The 17826-nt window shown below is 57.0% G+C and overlaps 1 protein-coding gene across 1 annotated transcript; it reads right to left on the bottom strand.

Moving 5' to 3' along the window:
• Positions 1-586: 586 nt before the first annotated feature.
• KRT7 (keratin 7) lies at positions 587-15313 on the bottom strand. The gene is made up of 9 exons (XM_026501815.4): positions 14910-15313; positions 13237-13448; positions 11095-11155; positions 9862-9957; positions 8229-8393; positions 7134-7259; positions 3931-4151; positions 1279-1313; positions 587-893 (listed from the first exon to the last, which is right to left on the bottom strand). The coding sequence occupies exons 1-9, from the start codon at positions 15231-15233 to the stop codon at positions 739-741; spliced, it is 1395 nt and encodes a 464-aa protein (XP_026357600.1). The 5' UTR covers positions 15234-15313; the 3' UTR covers positions 587-738.
• Between the last annotated feature and the right edge of the window lie 2513 nt (positions 15314-17826).

The raw sequence follows: 17826 nt of genomic DNA, 5'->3' as shown, positions 1-17826 counted from the left end.
ACCAGGGATCTAAACTCTGGGACCTCCTCACTCTACCCCCTCCCCAAAACACACAGACCTCCTCCCACTGCCATCATCACTCCCACAGGATCCCAGACCTAGAGAGCCCCCTCCGGGGCCCAAAGGCCAGACAGACTCAGCACGAGAAAGGAAGGGCCAAGTGCGGCTGGCCTGGGAGTTGGCTGGTGCACCCGAAACCCAGGCCTGTGGCAACTGAGTGTCCCGGGCCTCCTCGCAGCCAGGAAGGTACTCTGGTGACCCAGAACCTGGGGGTGGGGGAGTGTACAAACAGCCCTTCCACTTCCTCAACAGGAGAGGTCTTCAGTGCCCCGTTCCGGTCCCCAGCAGAGCCAGACTTCCCTGGTGTATTTCTGGCTTTCAGGAGAGGAGTTGGACTCAGCCCCAGCCCTGGGAGGAGGCCAAGGCCTCACACAGGCTACGAGCCAGGCCCCTTAAATCACCAGCAGCACCACAGTACCAACGTGCTTTCCCAGTCTCCTCAGTATTCTGAGCACGCCCTATCCTCTCTAAGGCCCCTTCCTCCCCAGCCCTCTCCACCCAGCTGATGAAGCCAGGATACCAGGTACCAGGATGGGCCTCACCCGGGCTTCAGAAAGGCTGCTTTATTGGAAGCTATTCTGACATCATTTTTCAGACTGCTGGGCAGTCTCGGTAGCAGGGACGGGAGTCCTCCTGTGACCGTGGGCGGCAGGGGTGCAGGTCTCCGCACACCGGGGCTCATTTTCGAATGCTCCTATGGGTGGTAGTTGAGGTCCTGATGGAATAGGACTTGAAGGCCCCAGGACCGCCGCTTGAGAAGCTCAGGGCATTGCTGCCCATGGTTCCTCCGAAGGCCACCCCGCTGCCCCCTCCGCCAGTGGAGTTCACCACAGCTAGGAGAAAAGAGAGGAGGGCTGCATCAGCACAAGGCCCACCACCTGAGGCCCCATCAGTCACCACCCCACTCTCCTGCCATGCCGGCCCCTCTCCCTCCCCGCTGCCTCCCCTCCCCACCACCCTCCTCAGGACAGCCCAGAAGGAGCCTGGGACAGCGCTAGGGGCTGCAACGCAGGTGGCCCCTGCCCCCCTCTGCCCTCTTGCACAGCTTCCCTGGGCCATTGAGCCTGACTGGCTGGGAGCTCCAGGGCACCTGCTAAAAGCTGGTGAGGGAAAAAAGCTCCTGGTCCAGACAAGGCCAGGCCCTCGAGTCAACGTGCCATCCTGCAGACCCAGCCTAGTCCGGACAGCACAGAAGATGGGCCACAGCCAAGGACTTACAGATGTTCACAGTGCCCACTCCATCTCCGGCCAACCTGGGGGCAGAGGAGAGACCTGTGAGAGCAGCTCTTTCCTTGGAGCTGGAGAAAGCAATCCCGGACCCCCTCCACCCAGAAGCCAAGCAGGACTGGTATTCCCTCCTCTGTCCCCACACCTCAGTCTTCCTTCAGCCTTGTTGCAAAATAAGGGGGGCAAAGGGAGTTCACGTAGGCCCTCCTGCCTGCTGGCCACGTGACCTTGGGCAACATCTCAAAGCCTCCATTTCCTCACCTATCAATTGGACCTTAGTCCCAGCCTCACAAAGTTGTGAGGGCTGAATAATATAATTTACCTAGAGCCCTGGGCACACAGGATATGATGAATGGTAGCCGTGATTATTTATGGAGACAGCTGCCTCCCCTAACCACATCATAAAACCCTCAAAGTGGGCCGTAGCTTATCGATTCTTGGATCTCCAGCCCCCAGCATGGGGTCTGGCACGTAGTAATCATCCAGTATGTACTGAAATAATTAGTGAATTATTGCTTTCATGAATGCAGCTACGGCTGGGACTTAGGAGGGAGCAGAAGGTACCTGGGGTGGCTTTAAGCAGCCCTACTGGAAATTGAAAAGCCATGGGAGACAGCTGGGTGTGTTTGTTCTGTGACTCACAGCTCCATTGTCACCAAGCCCTTGCCCTTGGGGTTGAGTTTACTCTGCAGTGGGGAGGGGAGACCTCACTTTGGTAGAAGGAGTGAGGGGAACCCAGCTGGCCTCATCAGCCCCAAGTTCAGGAAGAGGGCAGAGCAAAGGACAAGGGCAAGAGATAGATATGCTAGGAGGCTGCCAGGCCCCTTGTTCAACAGGCCCCTGTGAGCGCTGGGAGTCGCAGGCAGTTGTGGTTGGGGAGGGAAGCCCAGTTGCAATCAGGTAGCAATTCATGCAACCGTTTCTGGTGCCATTCCTAAGAACTCAGGAGGAAGAGACCTGAATGTCTAAAGCTCTGGTGATGAGTGTGATTTTTCCTTTCTCATCCTAAGTAAATATTTATTTTTATGCCTAATTGTATATTCATAACTCTGTATTCCTAAAAGAAGGCACCCCAAATTGCATGAGTTTCTAAGACCACAATTCCTAGACCTGCCCCTGGGAAGGGTGGAGGGGTGACAGGATTAAAAACAAGGAGCCCATCTCCATGTCCCCTAAGAGGTAGAGAGAGGACAGTCGCCTCCCAGAGAACCGGGATCTAAGCCTCCATGAAAACAATCTACACTGAGGTTAGACTTTCAGATGGAATGCTTCCACTCTCTATGCCACCTTGGGCTGCCACCCGTCCATCCCTGACCTTCGGCCTGCTCAGCAGCCCATGGGAGGAAGTGGATCCGACCCCGCTCTAAGCATCCCCAGCTCTGGTTCCATGAGGAAAAGCAGCCCAGGGTATGCGTTCCTGAGAGAGCGTGGGCCCCGCACCCACGGTGGTAGAGGGTGCAGAGAGAAGCGTAGTGGCTGGGACAGTTGGGCTCTGGGGCTGCCCTGTGACCCAGATCAGCTGCTCTCTCTTCCCAGAGCTTTTGGTGTTCAGTTCCTCTTCCCACAAAGACCAGATGCCAACCCAGGCAGGGATGGGTCAACTGCAGTGGCAGAGACCTCTCCTCCTTCCTCTCCTTCCCCAACTCATATCCTGTGGCCATGTTTCTTCTCTCCCTCCTCCTCGCATCCAGGCGCTCTGCCCTAGCACTCCCTCGTTCCCCAGTTCCTTCCTGTCCACGCCCTCCAGCCTGTGTCCCCAGCCCCTCAGGAAAAATGCGCCCCAAAGAAAAAGCTCTGTGGAGATTCAGAATTTTACAAATGCACGTGAGTGGTCACTAGGTGCTTCCTTGACAAATGTTTGGCGTCTTCAGTCCACGTGCAAGCTTCCCAAAGGCAGAAGCACACCTTATATATTGTCTAGCTCCGTGCTGGGTTCCAACAAGCCAAGCCCTGATGAGTCCTATCACCAAGCCTTGGCCCACGCTGTTCCCTCTTGCCCTCTCCGAACCCTAACCTTTGCCCAGTGCACAACTCTAAAGCTGGCAAATTGACTGAATCAACCAACCCATCAAGGTGAGAATGAAGGCCCAACTTCATGGACATAGGCTCCGTGTCTTTCATGAAGAATTCCTAAAACACTAACCCAGCCCAGCCTGCTCTTTGGCCACAGGTATGCAAATATCTGCGGGACCTCCCCACATTCGGTCAATATCATGTGACTTACCGCTCCGGGCAGAAGCAGCCTGGTAATCATGAAAGATCCCCGGACCAGGAGTCAGCAGAGCTGGACTGCACACTGGCCCTGTCCCCTCAAACTGAACCACAGCTTCCCCTCTAAACTAAGCAACAATACCTGACCTGCTTACCTGAATATATTGTGAGGATCAAATCAGATGACCCTGGCCACGCATATGAAGAGGCCGTTATTACTTCAACTTTCCCATGGAGTTTACACCACACGGTCCTTCCTACTAGAAGGGCCTCTCGTCAAGAGCAAAGAAGCATCATTTAGCCTGCCTACATTTCCCACCCCCCGTGCCTTGCAGAAGAGAGGCCACAGGAATGTCTGTAGATGGATGAATGTCAAGCCCCAGGTGCCACTGAGCCCCAGAAGGATCCCCTTCCTGACTTCTGAGTCCTCACCGGCTCTCCTCGCCCTCCAGCAGCTTGCGGTAGGTGGCGATCTCGATGTCCAGGGCCAGCTTGACGTTCAGGAGCTCCTGGTACTCGCGCAGCTGCCGGGCCATGTCCTGCTTGGCTCTCTGCAGGGCGGCCTCCAGTTCGGCCAGCTTGGCATTGGCGTCCTTAATGGCCAGCTCCCCACGTTCTTCAGCCTCGGCAATGGCAGCCTCCAACTTGGCACGCTGTGGGCGGTAGAGATGGCTGTGAGCAGGGGGGCAGGCCTTACCAGTCACTGCCTTCCTGCTTCCCCATCCTGCAGAGCGCCCGGGGAACTTGTTCACGGTGGCTTCATTGGCACCAGTCTACTCCCCCAGCACCAGGGAATCCCCAGGCGTCAAAACATGGGCTCTGATACCCAATGCCTCGGTTCCAATTCTGGCTTTCCCACTTACTAGCCACGTGATCTTGGACACATCAACCCTTCCAGCCCAAAGTCTCCTCTCTTCTAAAACAGCAATAATCATAGTGTCTACCTCCTAGGGATACTGCAGGGATTAGATGAGGTAATACGCAAGCCCCCGGCACAGTGCTAGCACACAGTAAATGCTTAATAAATGCTATGATAAATCGTTACTATTTTTTTTTGTCAACCACCAATCTGTTCTCTGTTTCTAGGAGTTCTGTTTTTTTAGATTCTACCTATAAATGAGAGCATACAATATTTGTCTTTCTCCGTCTGACATATTTTACTCAGCATAAACGCGCTCAAGGTTTGTGTTGTCACAAATGGCAGGATTTCTTCTTTTTTTTTTTTTAAAGATTTTTTATTTATTTATTCGACAGAGACAGAGACAGCCAGCGAGAGAGGGAACACAAGCAGGGAGAGTGGGAGAGGAAGAAGCAGGCTCACAGCAGAGGAGCCTGATGTGGGGCTCGATCCCACAACGCCGGGATCATGCCCTGAGCCGAAGGCAGACGCTTAACCGCTGTGCCACCCAGGTGCCCCAGGATTTCTTCTTTTTGATGGCTGAGTAATATTCCACTTTATGGCTGAATAATATAATATTATATATCTATCACATTATCCACTGATGGACACTTTAAGTTGTTTCCATGTCTTGGCTATTGTAAATAATGCTGCAGTGAACATGGAGAAGCAGAGATCTCTTTGAGGTGGTGATTTTATTTCCTTCAGATATATACCCAGAAACTGAATTGTTGGATTCTATGGTAGTTCTATTTTTAATGTTTTGAGGACCCTCCATGCTGTTTTTCCACAGTGGCTGCACCAGTTTGCATTCCCACCAAAAGGACACAGGGTTCCCTTCCCTCCACATCCTCCCCAACACGTGTTACTGCTTGCTACAATCACTATAATGAATCAATGCTATTATGCTTGTCAAATGCCCAGCCTCCCGGCCCCCAGCTGGAAGAGATCCAAAGCCATGGGATCTTAGTTGAGTCCCCAGATTTGGGGCGGCTGACGAGAACAAAAACCATCTTCGAAACAGGCCCAGAACAGGGGACTGGGAGCAGAGAGGCACTGCTTGGAACCCCCAGACTCAAAACGTATGCTCAGCGGCCCTCTGGTTTGGGCCAGGTTGGTCGGGGTCCCGATGGACTTGAGCTGCGGTGGCCCCTCCCTGCCCAGCGTGAGCAGCCCTTCCACCCGTGGCTCACCCCCGCACCGGGAACCTATCGAGTCCTGGGCCTCCTGTTGTTGGGCTCTGAGAGCTACCACGCCCACCCCTACCCAGTGCTCCCCCATCGTTCTCACCAGCCCTCTCCGTCCTCAGTCCTCAGACCCTCACCTGTTCCCGGTGTGCTCCGCCTCTCTGCCAGCCCTCCTAATCCTCCCAGGAGACCCTCCCAGGGCCCTCTGCCCCTCGTCCACCTGCCGGTCCCCTTCCCTATCACACTGGTGCCCCCTTGGCACTGCCTCATCCCACTGCCTCGGGGCCCCTCCATGGTGGTGGACAGCCCAGCTCTGGGACCTGGCTCCGCCCTGTTGTGCAAGAGGAGCAGCAGATGCGGCAGAAACTGCAGGGTCTGGGAAACCAGGATTCATTATTCTGCGCCTCCCCTCCCGGCCTGGGAGCCACCCCGCTGCACCTGCACCTGCACGGGGCGGGGCGGGGGGGGGGGGATTCATAGCCCCGCCTCCGCGCCAGGACGCAGCCTCCACTCCCATGTAAAGTGGCCTGCGGGGCTCCAAGGGGAGGACATTTCTGGGTAAGTCACACCCACATTGCATCCCCCAGCTCATCTGGAGCTTAGCTCTCTGAAGCTGCAGCACCCGTGACCTGCCCTCCCGCCTCACTGCAGACACCTGCTCGGGCTTAGCTGCCCTGTCTCTCCCCACACCTTGGCCAGGGCCTGTCCCCCTGCCAGCGGCACAGCCCATCCTCCCAACAGCCTGTCATCGGCGGCCCGTGCCCCACCATGCACCAGGTGCTGAGAAGGAGCGGTAAGTCAGACAGATGGGGTCCGGCTCCAGAGGCATATTTAGATTTCAGTAGAGGGGAGGGGACAGCCAACCACTTAGTAAGCCAGAAAACTGCAGATAGAGATAGATGCTTCGGGACACTTCAGACACCCTGCTGACAAGAGTGGTTGGAGAAACCATCTCTGAAAAGCGGACTCATGTCCAAAATCCCAGGGACGCCAAAGGAGCAGCCATGTGCTGAGCTGGGAGAAGCACATTCTGGGTTGGGGGAACACCAGGGGCAAGGGCTTCGAAGGACTAACATGCCTAGCAGATCCAAGATACAGGAAGCAGGCTAGTGTGGACGGAGCACAGAGAGACACAGTGGTGGGAGGTGACGGATGGGGCCTTGTGAGCCACCGTAAGGGTTTCTGCTGCCCTCTGTCCCCCTGCTCCCCACGGGCTGGGAGCTCCCAGGTACAGCATCCTGCACCCAGAGCGAGGGGCAAGGACGGTGCTCAGGACGAGTTTGGTAACGATTGGTGGTTTTTCTCAGGCTGGCTGGGCTAAGGCTCCCTCCCCAGGTTGTATGCCCGGTAGGACTCCTCTCCTCCCTTTGGCCTGAGCCAGGACCTGGACAAGAACACTCTGTCCTGGAGATCTCACAAGTGGGCCCCCGAGACTTGAGCTGCACCAGCCTTGGCCTGGGAGAGCCTCGGGCTCCTCATTCTCAGATGGCTGCCCTTCACGGGCCCCAAGAAACAGGGAGGAGCGGGGGCGGGGGGGGGCTTGATCCCACCTGGTTCTTAATGTTGTCGATCTCAGCCTGCAGCCTCTGGATGGCACGGTTCATCTCTGCGATCTCGTTCCGGGTATTACGGAGGTCGTCCCCGTGCTTCCCAGCCTGCGCCTGGAGGGTCTCAAACTGGAGGGACCACACAGAGAAGCATGGTAGGGGGTGGTCAATGATTACAGGTGACTCATCCCTCGTCCCCTCCAAGGAAGGCCCAAGGTTCTGAGTGATGAGCCTTCCTAGCTTATCTTCCCAGGAAGTGACAGTTTGACTCCCAGCACTCTTCACCCATTGCCAGCAAGCCAGACTACTGGGCACTGGGGCAGAGCTGGAGTTTGCTTTCCTCCCAGTCAGGACAAGGACGGCTGGGATGGCAAGGATGGCTCCCTGCGGCCCCTCCCCATCAGGTCCCAAGTGCTGCAGAATCACTAGAAGTCTGAGATCGTCACCTGTTAAACAACCCCCTAGTAAAAACACATTTGTTAAAAACATCAGCATCACCCATTTCACAGACGGGAAGAATGAGCTCTGAATGGAAGGCACTGCCTGAGGATCACACGGCAAGTCGGAACCCAGGTCTCCTTGTTGGCATATCTGTGTTCTCACCCCGTGTACCTTGGATGACTCCCTATCTCTGCAGAGACCTCCCTCTGCTGCTTTTAAACACTGATTCAGCCCCCACCCCCTCAGAACACTAGTTTACCCCCAGCACATTCCCTCAACTCCTGCACAGTCAGCTGCCCTGCCTCCACACAGCAGGTGCAATGATTAAACCTCCCTGGTCTGGAGGCCTAGGACCTAGGATCTAGTCCCAGCTCTTCCATCTACTAGCTGTGTAGACTTAGGCATGTTACTTAACCTCTCTGTGCTTCACATGCTTCCGCCCGGTCTGCCCATCTGGCTGGGATCTCTCCCTGGGGAGGGACCTGGCCTTTACCTCCTCTTCTTCCCAGGGCCCTGGAGAGCACCACAGACTTAACCACTGGGGCCTGCCAGCACAGTGGGACCCACACCCTAAGGGCGTGAGACAGGGGAGGAGTAAGGGAAGCTACCACCAAGGACCCTGCCAGGAAAAAAAGACGGCCCTCTGCAACCTCACACCTTGATCTGGTACATGGTCTCAGCCTCGGCCCGGCTGCGGTTGGCCATCTCCTCGTACTGGGCCTTGACCTCGGCGATGATGCCGTCCAGGTCCAGGGAGCGGCTGTTGTCCATGGACAGGACCACGGACGTGTCCGAGATCTGGGCCTGCAGCTCTGCCAACTCCTGCAGGGACAGGACAGAATGTCAGGACTTGGGGCGTGACCCAGCCCCATTCCCACACCCATCCTGGGACCCTCTTCACACGAGGGGAAGAAAAAGGGGGAGAAAAAGGGAGAAGAGGTCAGAGTGGGGATGAGTCACCAGGTAGCGGGGGGGGGGGGGGGAGAACAGACCCAGCACCTGCTAAATGTTCTGCCCGCCCTCCCGCAGCCCAGAGAGCCCATTAGCAACTTGTCAAGAAAAGAGTCTGGTGGGATTACAGCAGATAAAGAAGTGACAGAGTGTGGGGGGCTTTGACGGATCCTTCTGTGAGCTCTGCTGGGGCAGGAGCTCAGCTGTAAAGCGGATCACTGTGGGGTGGGTTAAATAAAATATCCCACCCCAGGATGGAACTCTCGGCAGCCTTTAACACTGATGATATGGCTGTATTTATATCCGTGGTACACTATTACTTGAAAAAAACCATGATCCTACTTTGATATATATTATCTCTATGTGTGTATGTGCATAGGAAGAGTCTGGAAGGTAGATACCAGGGTGGTAAGAGCACATACAAGTGAGCTGTTTTCAATTTTATGCTCTACTCAATTTTCTGGATTTTCGGCAATGAGTATGCATTTCTTTCATAATGATGGGAAAATAATTAAATATACATACACACACATATATACATAGACATACATATATATAACGTGCGACAGACATATGAAGACCCTCACAGAGCTTAGAATGTCCGAAGTAAACCTCAAGCAGCCTGCCCCTGAAATTAACACACGTGGAAATTCACTGAGGGGCTGATGGAGGCTGGAGGTTCAGAGGAAAGCTAGACAAAAGGGAACTGAGAACTGGTCTGTAATTAACCTCATATATAATAACATCCCAGACCAGCCTTGCCAGATGACTGGCTGTCCCATCTTCCACTGAAGGCCAGAGACTCACACTGGCTGGAGTGGAGAGGGTTTTAAATCCCTAAGAGAAAAAAAGAGCTGATAGCCCCAGGTAAGGCAAGAGGGAGAGAATGAGACAGCAGGGGCAGACGGAGTGGCCTACTGGTGGGCAGCCATACATCTGGTCCCTCTGGGTATAAACTCCCAGACACTCCAGTCTCTCCTGACTCGGGCCCCCCTGGCCACCCCACCCAGCCCCTCTCTAAACTCTGTCACAGCCCAGGATCCCTAGACATCCTCCAAGTTCCTTTCAACCCCTCCCAACACCCTTCCTAACAAATGGTCATCCTTTGTCTCTGGAAGGCCAATCCTGGTTGACCCTACCCTGCTCTGCTACCCTCAGCTCCTCCTAAACTCCTTGCCCACCAGGAATTCCTGAGTCCAGAAAGGATAAAGAACAGGATACGTGCCTGCACGCACACTCAACACACACCCAGGCTGGCCCGGATGCAGGGGGTATACCAGATGGCCCCTTTGTTAGGCCATGGAAGATACAACATGTCTCCCACACCTAAGATCCTCACCGTCTCATAGAAGGTCTTGAAGAAGTTGATCTCATCATTCAGGGCATCCACTTTTGCCTCTAACTCCACCTTGTTCATGTAGGCGGCGTCCACATCCTGGGGGGGTGGCGAGAAGGGGTAGAGACATCGTGGCCTCGGTACGCAGAATATTTAGCAGGGGTGGGCAACAGCTAGCACTGTCCGACCCACAGGGTCAAACACCAGGGCCCTACCAAGAGACATGCCATTTCTCCAGGCTGCCTGACCTGGCCACGGTAGGAAGTTTCCTCTACTGGACCCTCGGAGGCTGCATGATGGACATCGTTCCCATGCATCCCCATGAACACAGGTGCCTGCCCAGCACCGGTGGCCAAAGCAGCCTGTACCCCAAACCTAGCGCTTTACCAGTTCCTAAAGACTTTGGTGGTTTGGACACAGCCCTGGCTCGACCACCTATGAGCTATGTGACCTTGAACAAATTACTTCAACTCCGAAAATCATTCAGACTGCAGGATAAGACTCCCAGAGACGGAAGATCTCCAGCCTCATGTTTAACTTGCAGCTTAGCGACGGCGATACAGGTGGCCCACAGAGACCAGCGCAGGCCCGGGGGGCACCAGGGCCCTTCTAGCCAGCTGTGCCTGTACTCGAGCTCGTGTGGACAGGGTCCGACTTTATGCACCCCCGAAGCTCCTAAATCTCTAAGGGCCCAGCACTCCGGGGCAGGTTGCCGTCATGTGGACGGGCCTAGAACCCCGAGCTGCTCAGTGAGTGTACTTAATCAGAAACTTAAATCAAGCCCTGCTAGGATACTCATAAGGCCTTCCAGCCGTGGCTTGCACATCTCCAGGGACAGGGACAGGGCTCTGCCTCAGGCGGCCCATCCCATTCGTTCAGCACATACTTCAGCCCTGCCGGGTGCCAACCGTTGTCTGTCCTGAAATGTTCGGACTGCAATAGAGCGCTCCCGTATTTGGGCTTGAAATCTCCCTTTCCAGCCTCCATCCTTTGGTCTGAATGCTAACGCCTCCAGGCCAAAAGCAAGTCCAGTGACTCACCAGCTGCGTGCACACACACACACAGGACAGGCTGTGCTACGAGGCTTCCAGATCTCTCCTTTTCCAAGCCCCTCACTCCCTCCTTGTAGTCCCCGGCCCAGACTTTGGCCACTCAGGTCCCTACCGGCTGCTCAGATGAGAGGGCTATGCATTTTCAGACGATGTCCCCTGCACCTGGCCTGTCTGTCCCCCTCACCTTTTTCAGCACCACGAACTCATTCTCAGCAGCCGTGCGACGGTTAATTTCATCTTCATACCTGCAGCAGAGGGAGGGTGCAGTGGTGTGGGGGCGGCTCCGCCTCCATGGCCCTTTCAAGGGGGGGTAGGGGGGATCTGCCCTGCATCGGTTGCACCGCTCCTTACTGACACACCTGGAAAAGTGGGTATCAACAATGAAACCAAACGTCCCTGACCTTCCCTGGTGGCTCTTCCTCAGGCTGGGAGTCTTGGCATGGAATGAAGGTGGGAGAGCAGGGAACGTACATGAATTAAAGGACAAAAGCTACATCTACTGGGAGGGAGAAAGCAAATAATCATAGCCAAGCGTAAGGACCACTTCAAATGGGGCCTGCACCGTTACATGCTTTCCGCGAATTAGCTCATCTAATCCTCACAATGGTCCTCTAACAATGGTACCGTGCTTCACAGGAAAGGAACGGAGGCACAGAGAAGCAGATAACCTGTCCAGTCACTACGCTGCTAAGTGGCAAAGCCCAGACTTCAACCCTGGCAGTCTGAGCCCAGCCCATGCCTTAACCGCTACCTAATCCCCCCCTCTGAGGGTAAAGAAGGAGCCTGAAGCAGAGGAACCTTATGGAATCAGGAAGAGGGTGCAGCAAGTCCTGGAGGAACCAGGCCCGAGCTGGGTGGTCTGGCCCCATCTCTACTCCCACAGCCCCCCACCCCATCCCTTTGTCTCCCAAGGAGCCAGTCCCGCCCATAGGAGGACGTTGGCAATGCAGGGCACAGAGCAAGGGAGCCCTTGGGCCTGACCCGGTATTTATTTGGAAACTTTTTTTAAGAAGCGTCAGAAACAGGAACTCAGCAGTGCCCAAGGGAGGAGGGCAGCAGGGCGACTATGGTGGGGAGCACGAAACTCCTGCAGGCAGAGCCCCTCCAGGAGCCCAGACTCACAAGGGCCCACTCCCTCAGGCCCTATAGAATAGTTACGGAAATATCCTGAAGGCCATCTGTCCATCCCTGCCTTGGCAGCATGCCGCTGGGCCCAGAGGACGCACAGCCAGGAGCTCACTGGGCAGCGGCACCCAGGGTACCTGTCCTTCCCAGAGCTCAGCCGGGCTCTGCAGGAAAGAGCTCTACCTGTAGGCTGGGGCTGGGGCCAGGGGGGGGGGGGGCGCAGGGGGGGCGCGGGGGGGGGGCGGTGAGCACACACATGACAACAGAGGCTCGCTGGTTGCCCAGAGCTTTCTCGGTCCTGCACCTGTCCGCTCCCACCTGCTGGGGGTTTACCTGTTGACTGTTGCTCTAGGGAAGGGGGGGAGTTTTGTTTGTTCCACCAGCAGTCAGCAGTCGGAGCCAGTGTCCCTGCCCGGCTTAGTCACGCACCTCCAGGGCACAGCACAGAACTCTCTTACTACTCCCAGGACTACTGGGCAAGCCTGCTGGGGTGGGGCCCGGCCCAAGCCTCAGGCTTTGGTTTCTTCTCAATGGGAAAAGAGAACTCCGTGGGCCCCTCAAACGCTCCTATACTCCCTGCCCCGCCACACAGCCTCCTCTCTGGTTCCTGCCCTGGCCAGAGCCGCCCCTCCGCCTCAGCAACCCTACATGGCCCACCACACACGATCCCTCTCTCTCCTGGCTTCTTTCTGTCCCAGGTCAGCTCTGTGTCTCCTCCTGGGAGTCAGAGGCCCAACATTCAAGTCCCAGCTGTCCCAGCGACCTGCCATGTGATCTCCCTCAGGACTCCGAATCTCTCTGGTCTCTAACTCCTCACGTGAACAGAGGGGCTGTTCTTGAATAATCTGTGAGGGTCGTGCAAGTTCTGAAGTGCATCTGTCACAGGACACCTTCTGCCCTACCCTCTCCTGGGGCCTTGGTCAGGTGCCCAAAGGGAACAGTGCAGGTGAGGGCTCAGTGGGCATATTTCCTTGGGAGTAAGTCAGGTGTCAAGACTTGGAAACAGCTCCCAGGGACAAAGAAGGGAGAGAAGAGACAGGGAATGTGTAGGTCAAGGCCTCCCGTTCAGGGGTTACTGTTCCGAGCAGCTGCACCCTCTGACCCTTAGCCCCAGAGGGGACCTGCCAAGGATCAACTGACGAGGGGCACATGCACCCAGGGCACAGACCCCCTCCCCCCCAGGTCTCACGAGGGTCAGTACTTGTTCTTGAAGTCTTCTACCACGTCCTGCATGTTCCGCAGCTCCACCTCCAGGCGGCCTCCATCCACCTGCAGCCCTTCAAGCTGCCTCCGCAGGCCGGCAATGTGGGCCTCGAAGATGCTGGGGAGGCGGCTGCTCTTGGCCGACTTCTGCTCCTGCAGCAAAGCCCACTTGGTCTCCAGCAGCTTGTTCTGCTGCTCCAGGAACCGCACCTAAGAGGGAAACAGAGGAGGAAACTCTTGAGGGGCAGCCTTTGCCACCCACACTGGGGTTGGAATCGTCTTCAACCCCCCGACACAGCCCATGCTCCCACTGGCTGTTCCCCCAACCTGGGAGCCTAGCCCTTGGTCCCCTCCTGCAGGAAGCCCAGCCTGGAATTCCAGCCTCTCTTCCAGGACTCTCTGTCTTAAGTGCCTTAGACTGTGACCCAGGGGTCAGGTCTGCCTGGTCATCAACATGTCTCCTGCCTCCTATGTTCCCCATCACATTACAGGTGATCTTCTCTACCTCCCTCTCCACGGGGCTGCCCCCTGCTGTCTGTCCTGGGCCTCTCTCTGTATCCTCTCTCTGCCACCCTTTCTTCCAAGGTCTCAGGGCAGGGTGCTAAAATAAACAACTATATTTTATGCTCAGTCTGGGGCCCAAAAGTCTCCTTGGATCCATCCAGTATGACTGGGAGTGGGAAGTAACCCTCCTCAAAACTAGCAACTCAGAGCAGCAGGGCCTGGGGGCGGCAGACAGTGAGGGAGCAAAGCAGCAGGGGCAGCCCCTGGGCCTGGGGAGGCTTGGCAGAATCTTAAGGATTTGTAAGGTCTGAATGATTAAGAAGAGGGCATGGGGGGCTGGGGAAGCAGAGAACTACACCAAGGCAGGAGAGGGAAGGTCTGGTCTAACAGTCTAACACCCCTTCCTGGCCAGAGGGGCCCACCTGGGCTAGCCCCTAGCTCCTGGTCCATCCCTACTTTGCTCCCCTCCTAGACTCACCAGTCAAGTCAGCCCCTCTCCTTCCCAACCCCTACTTTCACTCCTCCACTCCCTCCCTGACCCCTGTGGGACCCAAACAGCCAGGAAAAAAACCCTCCCAAATGGCCCCTGCCAGGGCCCCTCAGTCCTCCTTCCCTGGGCGCAAATGGGCTATCTCCAAGGGCAGGTGTAACCTCACCTCCCACCACCAAAGGGAGGCTGGAGGACTAGGTCAGTGGGCAGGTGTGGCACGGAGCCTCCCTCCCTCCCTCCAGCCCTTTATTTTCAGCACCTGCCTCAGCATAAGCGGCGGGAGGAGGGAGGGAGGAGATCCTCATCTGAGAACAGTGTGTCACCCCTACCCCGGCTCTCACCCCACACATCCCTCTCTCTGAGAAACTCCTGGCCCTGACCCCTGGAGCTCCCAACCGGAATGCGCCCGAGAACCTCAACTCTCAGACACAGCCAGAGGGGTCAGCCGGACAGACTCAAGCACACATCCTGGGAGGAAAAAGCAGGGCGATCTGGACAGCGCTGGAAGAGGACGCCTGGAGCCCGAAGGAGAACAGTCACAGGGCTCCTGAGGAGGAAGGCTCCCAATACCGGCGAAGTAGAACGCACCAGGCCTCCCAGCGCCTGGCCCGCGTGCAGTCAGTGCAGGTAGCCTCTGTGGCCTGGAGCGTGGCGTGGGGCAGGCTGCGGCGGCTCACCTTGTCGATGAACGAGGCGAACTTGTTGTTGAGAGTCTTGATCTGCTCGCGCTCCTCCTGGCGCACCTGCTGGATGGAGGGGTCGATGTCCACCCGCAGCGGGGCCAGCAGGCTCTGATTGATGGTGACCTCTCGGATGCCGGCGCCCACTGGGCCCCCGTAAGAGGAGCGCACGGCCACGCGCGGCCGCGAGGCGCCCAGGCTGTACAGGCTGCTGCTGCTGAAGCCCCCGGGGCGCACGGAGCTCGAACGCACCTGCGCGCTGCGCCCCGGGAAGGCGGAGGAGCGCGAGCTGAGCACATGGGAGCTTAAGTGGATGGACATGCTGGCTGGACCGGGCTGGACCTACAGGCGGACGCGAGACAGCCGAACTCGCTGACCTCCGCGACCCAGCCGCTTTTATCCGCTAGGCGCGGGCGGATCGGTTTACACAGGTAGGGGCGGAGCTGGCCGCCGGCCACCCTTCTCCGCGGGCCGGGCCGGGCCGGGCCCCTCCCCGGGCCAGGCTTCCGCTCTCCGCGGCCAGGCCGGGCTTTGGGGCCCAAGCCGGAAAGTCCCGAGTAGGGGAGGAGGGCCTTAGACCCCCCCAGCGCCCGGGATACGGGCTGACGGCGGCGAGTGGTGGGAGATCGCCATCTGAGCAGATCTGAAACAGGTTCAGTCTGGGAAGGCTTCCGGGAGGAGACTTGGGAAAGATTCCTGAGGCCAGAGCAGAGAGATCAAGCGGTGAAAGATTGGGGGAAGGGGGGAACAAAAAAGTTCTAGTCCAGGAGTCGGCACCCAGACCCCTTCCCAAGCATTCCAGAAAGGCATTCCCAGACAGCCTCCTTCCCCCACGTCCAGTTCCTCCTTGAGAGATCAGCTCTGTTCTTGAGTAATCTGACCCCACGTGGCCTGGCCTAGCTGGTTTCCCTGGCCACTACACCTCATTCCCATAGAGAAACTCGGCCAAGTGGGGCGTGACCCCTGTTTTGGCCCCTCTCCTTCTGCCTCCAGTAGGCATCTGAAGGCCAGAAGCCATGTGGAAGGGTTGCCTTGGGCTCGCACTTCCCTCCCCCTAACACGCATTCCTAGCCACTTACTCTGTTTGTCCCTGTAGAGGCAGGGGACTCCTGCGTGTCATTGGGACACTTTGTGGATGTCTGCACCCTTCTGTGTGGACACACCTGCAGGCCACGAGGCTTCTCTGTGTGCTCGCCTGAGACATATGTGTGTGCCTGTCTGTGAACCTTCTTGTCCGGGTGGGGTTCTGTATTCGGCGTGTGGCGGGGGTCTGTGGATATAGTGGCACACTTTGGATGCAGGTCTGTGAGCCTGCTTGTATTTGCGCTCAAACATTCCTCCCCATCTTCCATGGCTGCCATCTGCCTGTGTAACGGTCCCCAGCTCTCATCGTGTCACCCACCAAACAAGTCCCAGCAGTTTCAAACCCAGCCCAAGATGGGGAGGAACTTCACGCTGGAACAGGCAGCATGGGACAGAGACGGCTCACCACCCAGCTTCACTTCCCAGGAGCCCTCAGCCTGCGCCAGGCCCTGCCCCCATTCTCCCCAGACCCCGTTTGGTTAGAGGGGCCACCTAGGAAGCCTTTGGAAAAGACAGCTGACGGGCCTGTGGCCACTTTTAGCCTACCTCCAGCCCCGCAATGAGCCGGCCCGCTTGTCACCTCAGACCAAGCCTGCAGGGACATCCTGGGTGGTGGAGGGTGGGGATGGAATGTCCTTCCTGGTTTTTGTTTCAGTTCGAGATAAGAAGGCCTTCCAGAGAGACCGACGGAGCACCCGCCCGGGCTCTGTGACCTCGGTGCAGGCCCATACCCCCGGCCGTCTCTCTCCTCCGTGCTGGGACAAGCTTGGGCCAGAGGCAGAGGGGTGCCCGAGGAGACCTTCAGTGGTCTCTGCTTAGGGTGTGTGCGTGTGTGTATGTGTGTATGAGAGCGAGAGAGGGAGAGAGAGATTGAGATTTTACCTGGAATTCTCAGTTGTAGTTTGAAGAGCACACAGAGTTCCTGGCCTTGTGATTTTTGCGGGCTTCGGGATCTTACTCCTCCCCAGCCCCCCCCAAGCGGGCTGAAGAGACCAACTGTTTAATCTCCACACACACATACATGCACACTCACACGCCTACATACCACATCACTCATACATGCACACATGCCACAGGGCTCACACAAATACACACACACACTCCAACTTCCTGACCCCTCGGGGCTCATCCTCAACCCTCTCCTACCACCTGCCATGCCAGCCCCCTACCTGTCGACCCCCACAACCCCCATCCGTGTTCTGTGGCTGGCCACTCCTGCCCTCTCCTCCCAGCAGCCCCCACAGGATCTGCCTCCCCCCCAACCCTTCCCCTTCTCCTCTGGAGCCTGGCCTGAGAGATCTTTGGCAAAACACTGGTGGTGACCTGCCTCATGACCCTGGACAAGTCGCTGCCCCTCCCTGGGCATGGTTTCTTCACCAGAGAAGAAATCCCTGAGTTCCATGGGGAGGGGGTGCTGGAAGGACATTGCAAAGAAGAAAAGGTCTTCAGGCTTGCCAGGCCTCAGCCCCCCCTTGAGTGGCATTTCCCCGTTCCAGGGCCTGCCCAGTATCTACCCCTCAGCCTCCCCATCCCCTCCCTGAAGCATTCCTGGCAGCTCCGGCCCTACCCACCCGTCTCCTCCTGTCTCTGCATCTACCAGCCAAGACCAGGGGCCCACTAGGTGCCAGGCCACACACATGGACACCCCCTGGAGGGCTTCGCGAGGAGCTGTCGACACCAACACGGAGAGAGGCGGCAGGTCACATTCCTGCCTGCAGGGTGCTGGGCACAGTGGGTCATCTAAACTCCGTCTGCCACCCCAGCCCACCTCTGCTGGCCTCACAGAGACCCCCTTAAGGCATTCTGGGCAGAATTCTCTGATAAGATAATC

This window comes from Ursus arctos, unplaced genomic scaffold (assembly GCF_023065955.2).
Source record: "Ursus arctos isolate Adak ecotype North America unplaced genomic scaffold, UrsArc2.0 scaffold_26, whole genome shotgun sequence".
Taxonomy (NCBI): Eukaryota; Metazoa; Chordata; class Mammalia; order Carnivora; family Ursidae; genus Ursus; species Ursus arctos.
The sequence above is the reverse complement of the archived record's forward strand: the minus strand, read 5'-3'. Positions and strand labels throughout refer to the sequence as shown.

Coding starts and splice junctions, on each gene's coding strand:
- KRT7 (XM_026501815.4), bottom strand. CDS start 15,233: ATGTCCATCCACTTAAGCTCCCATGTGCTCAGCTCGCGCTCCTCCGCC. Junction 8,394..9,861: donor TCAAGACCTTCTATGAGACG/GTGAGGATCTTA, acceptor CTGTCCCTGCAG/GAGTTGGCAGAGCTGCAGGC. Junction 1,314..3,930: donor CTGGAGGGCGAGGAGAGCCG/GTGAGGACTCAG, acceptor CTCTGCCCCCAG/GTTGGCCGGAGATGGAGTGG.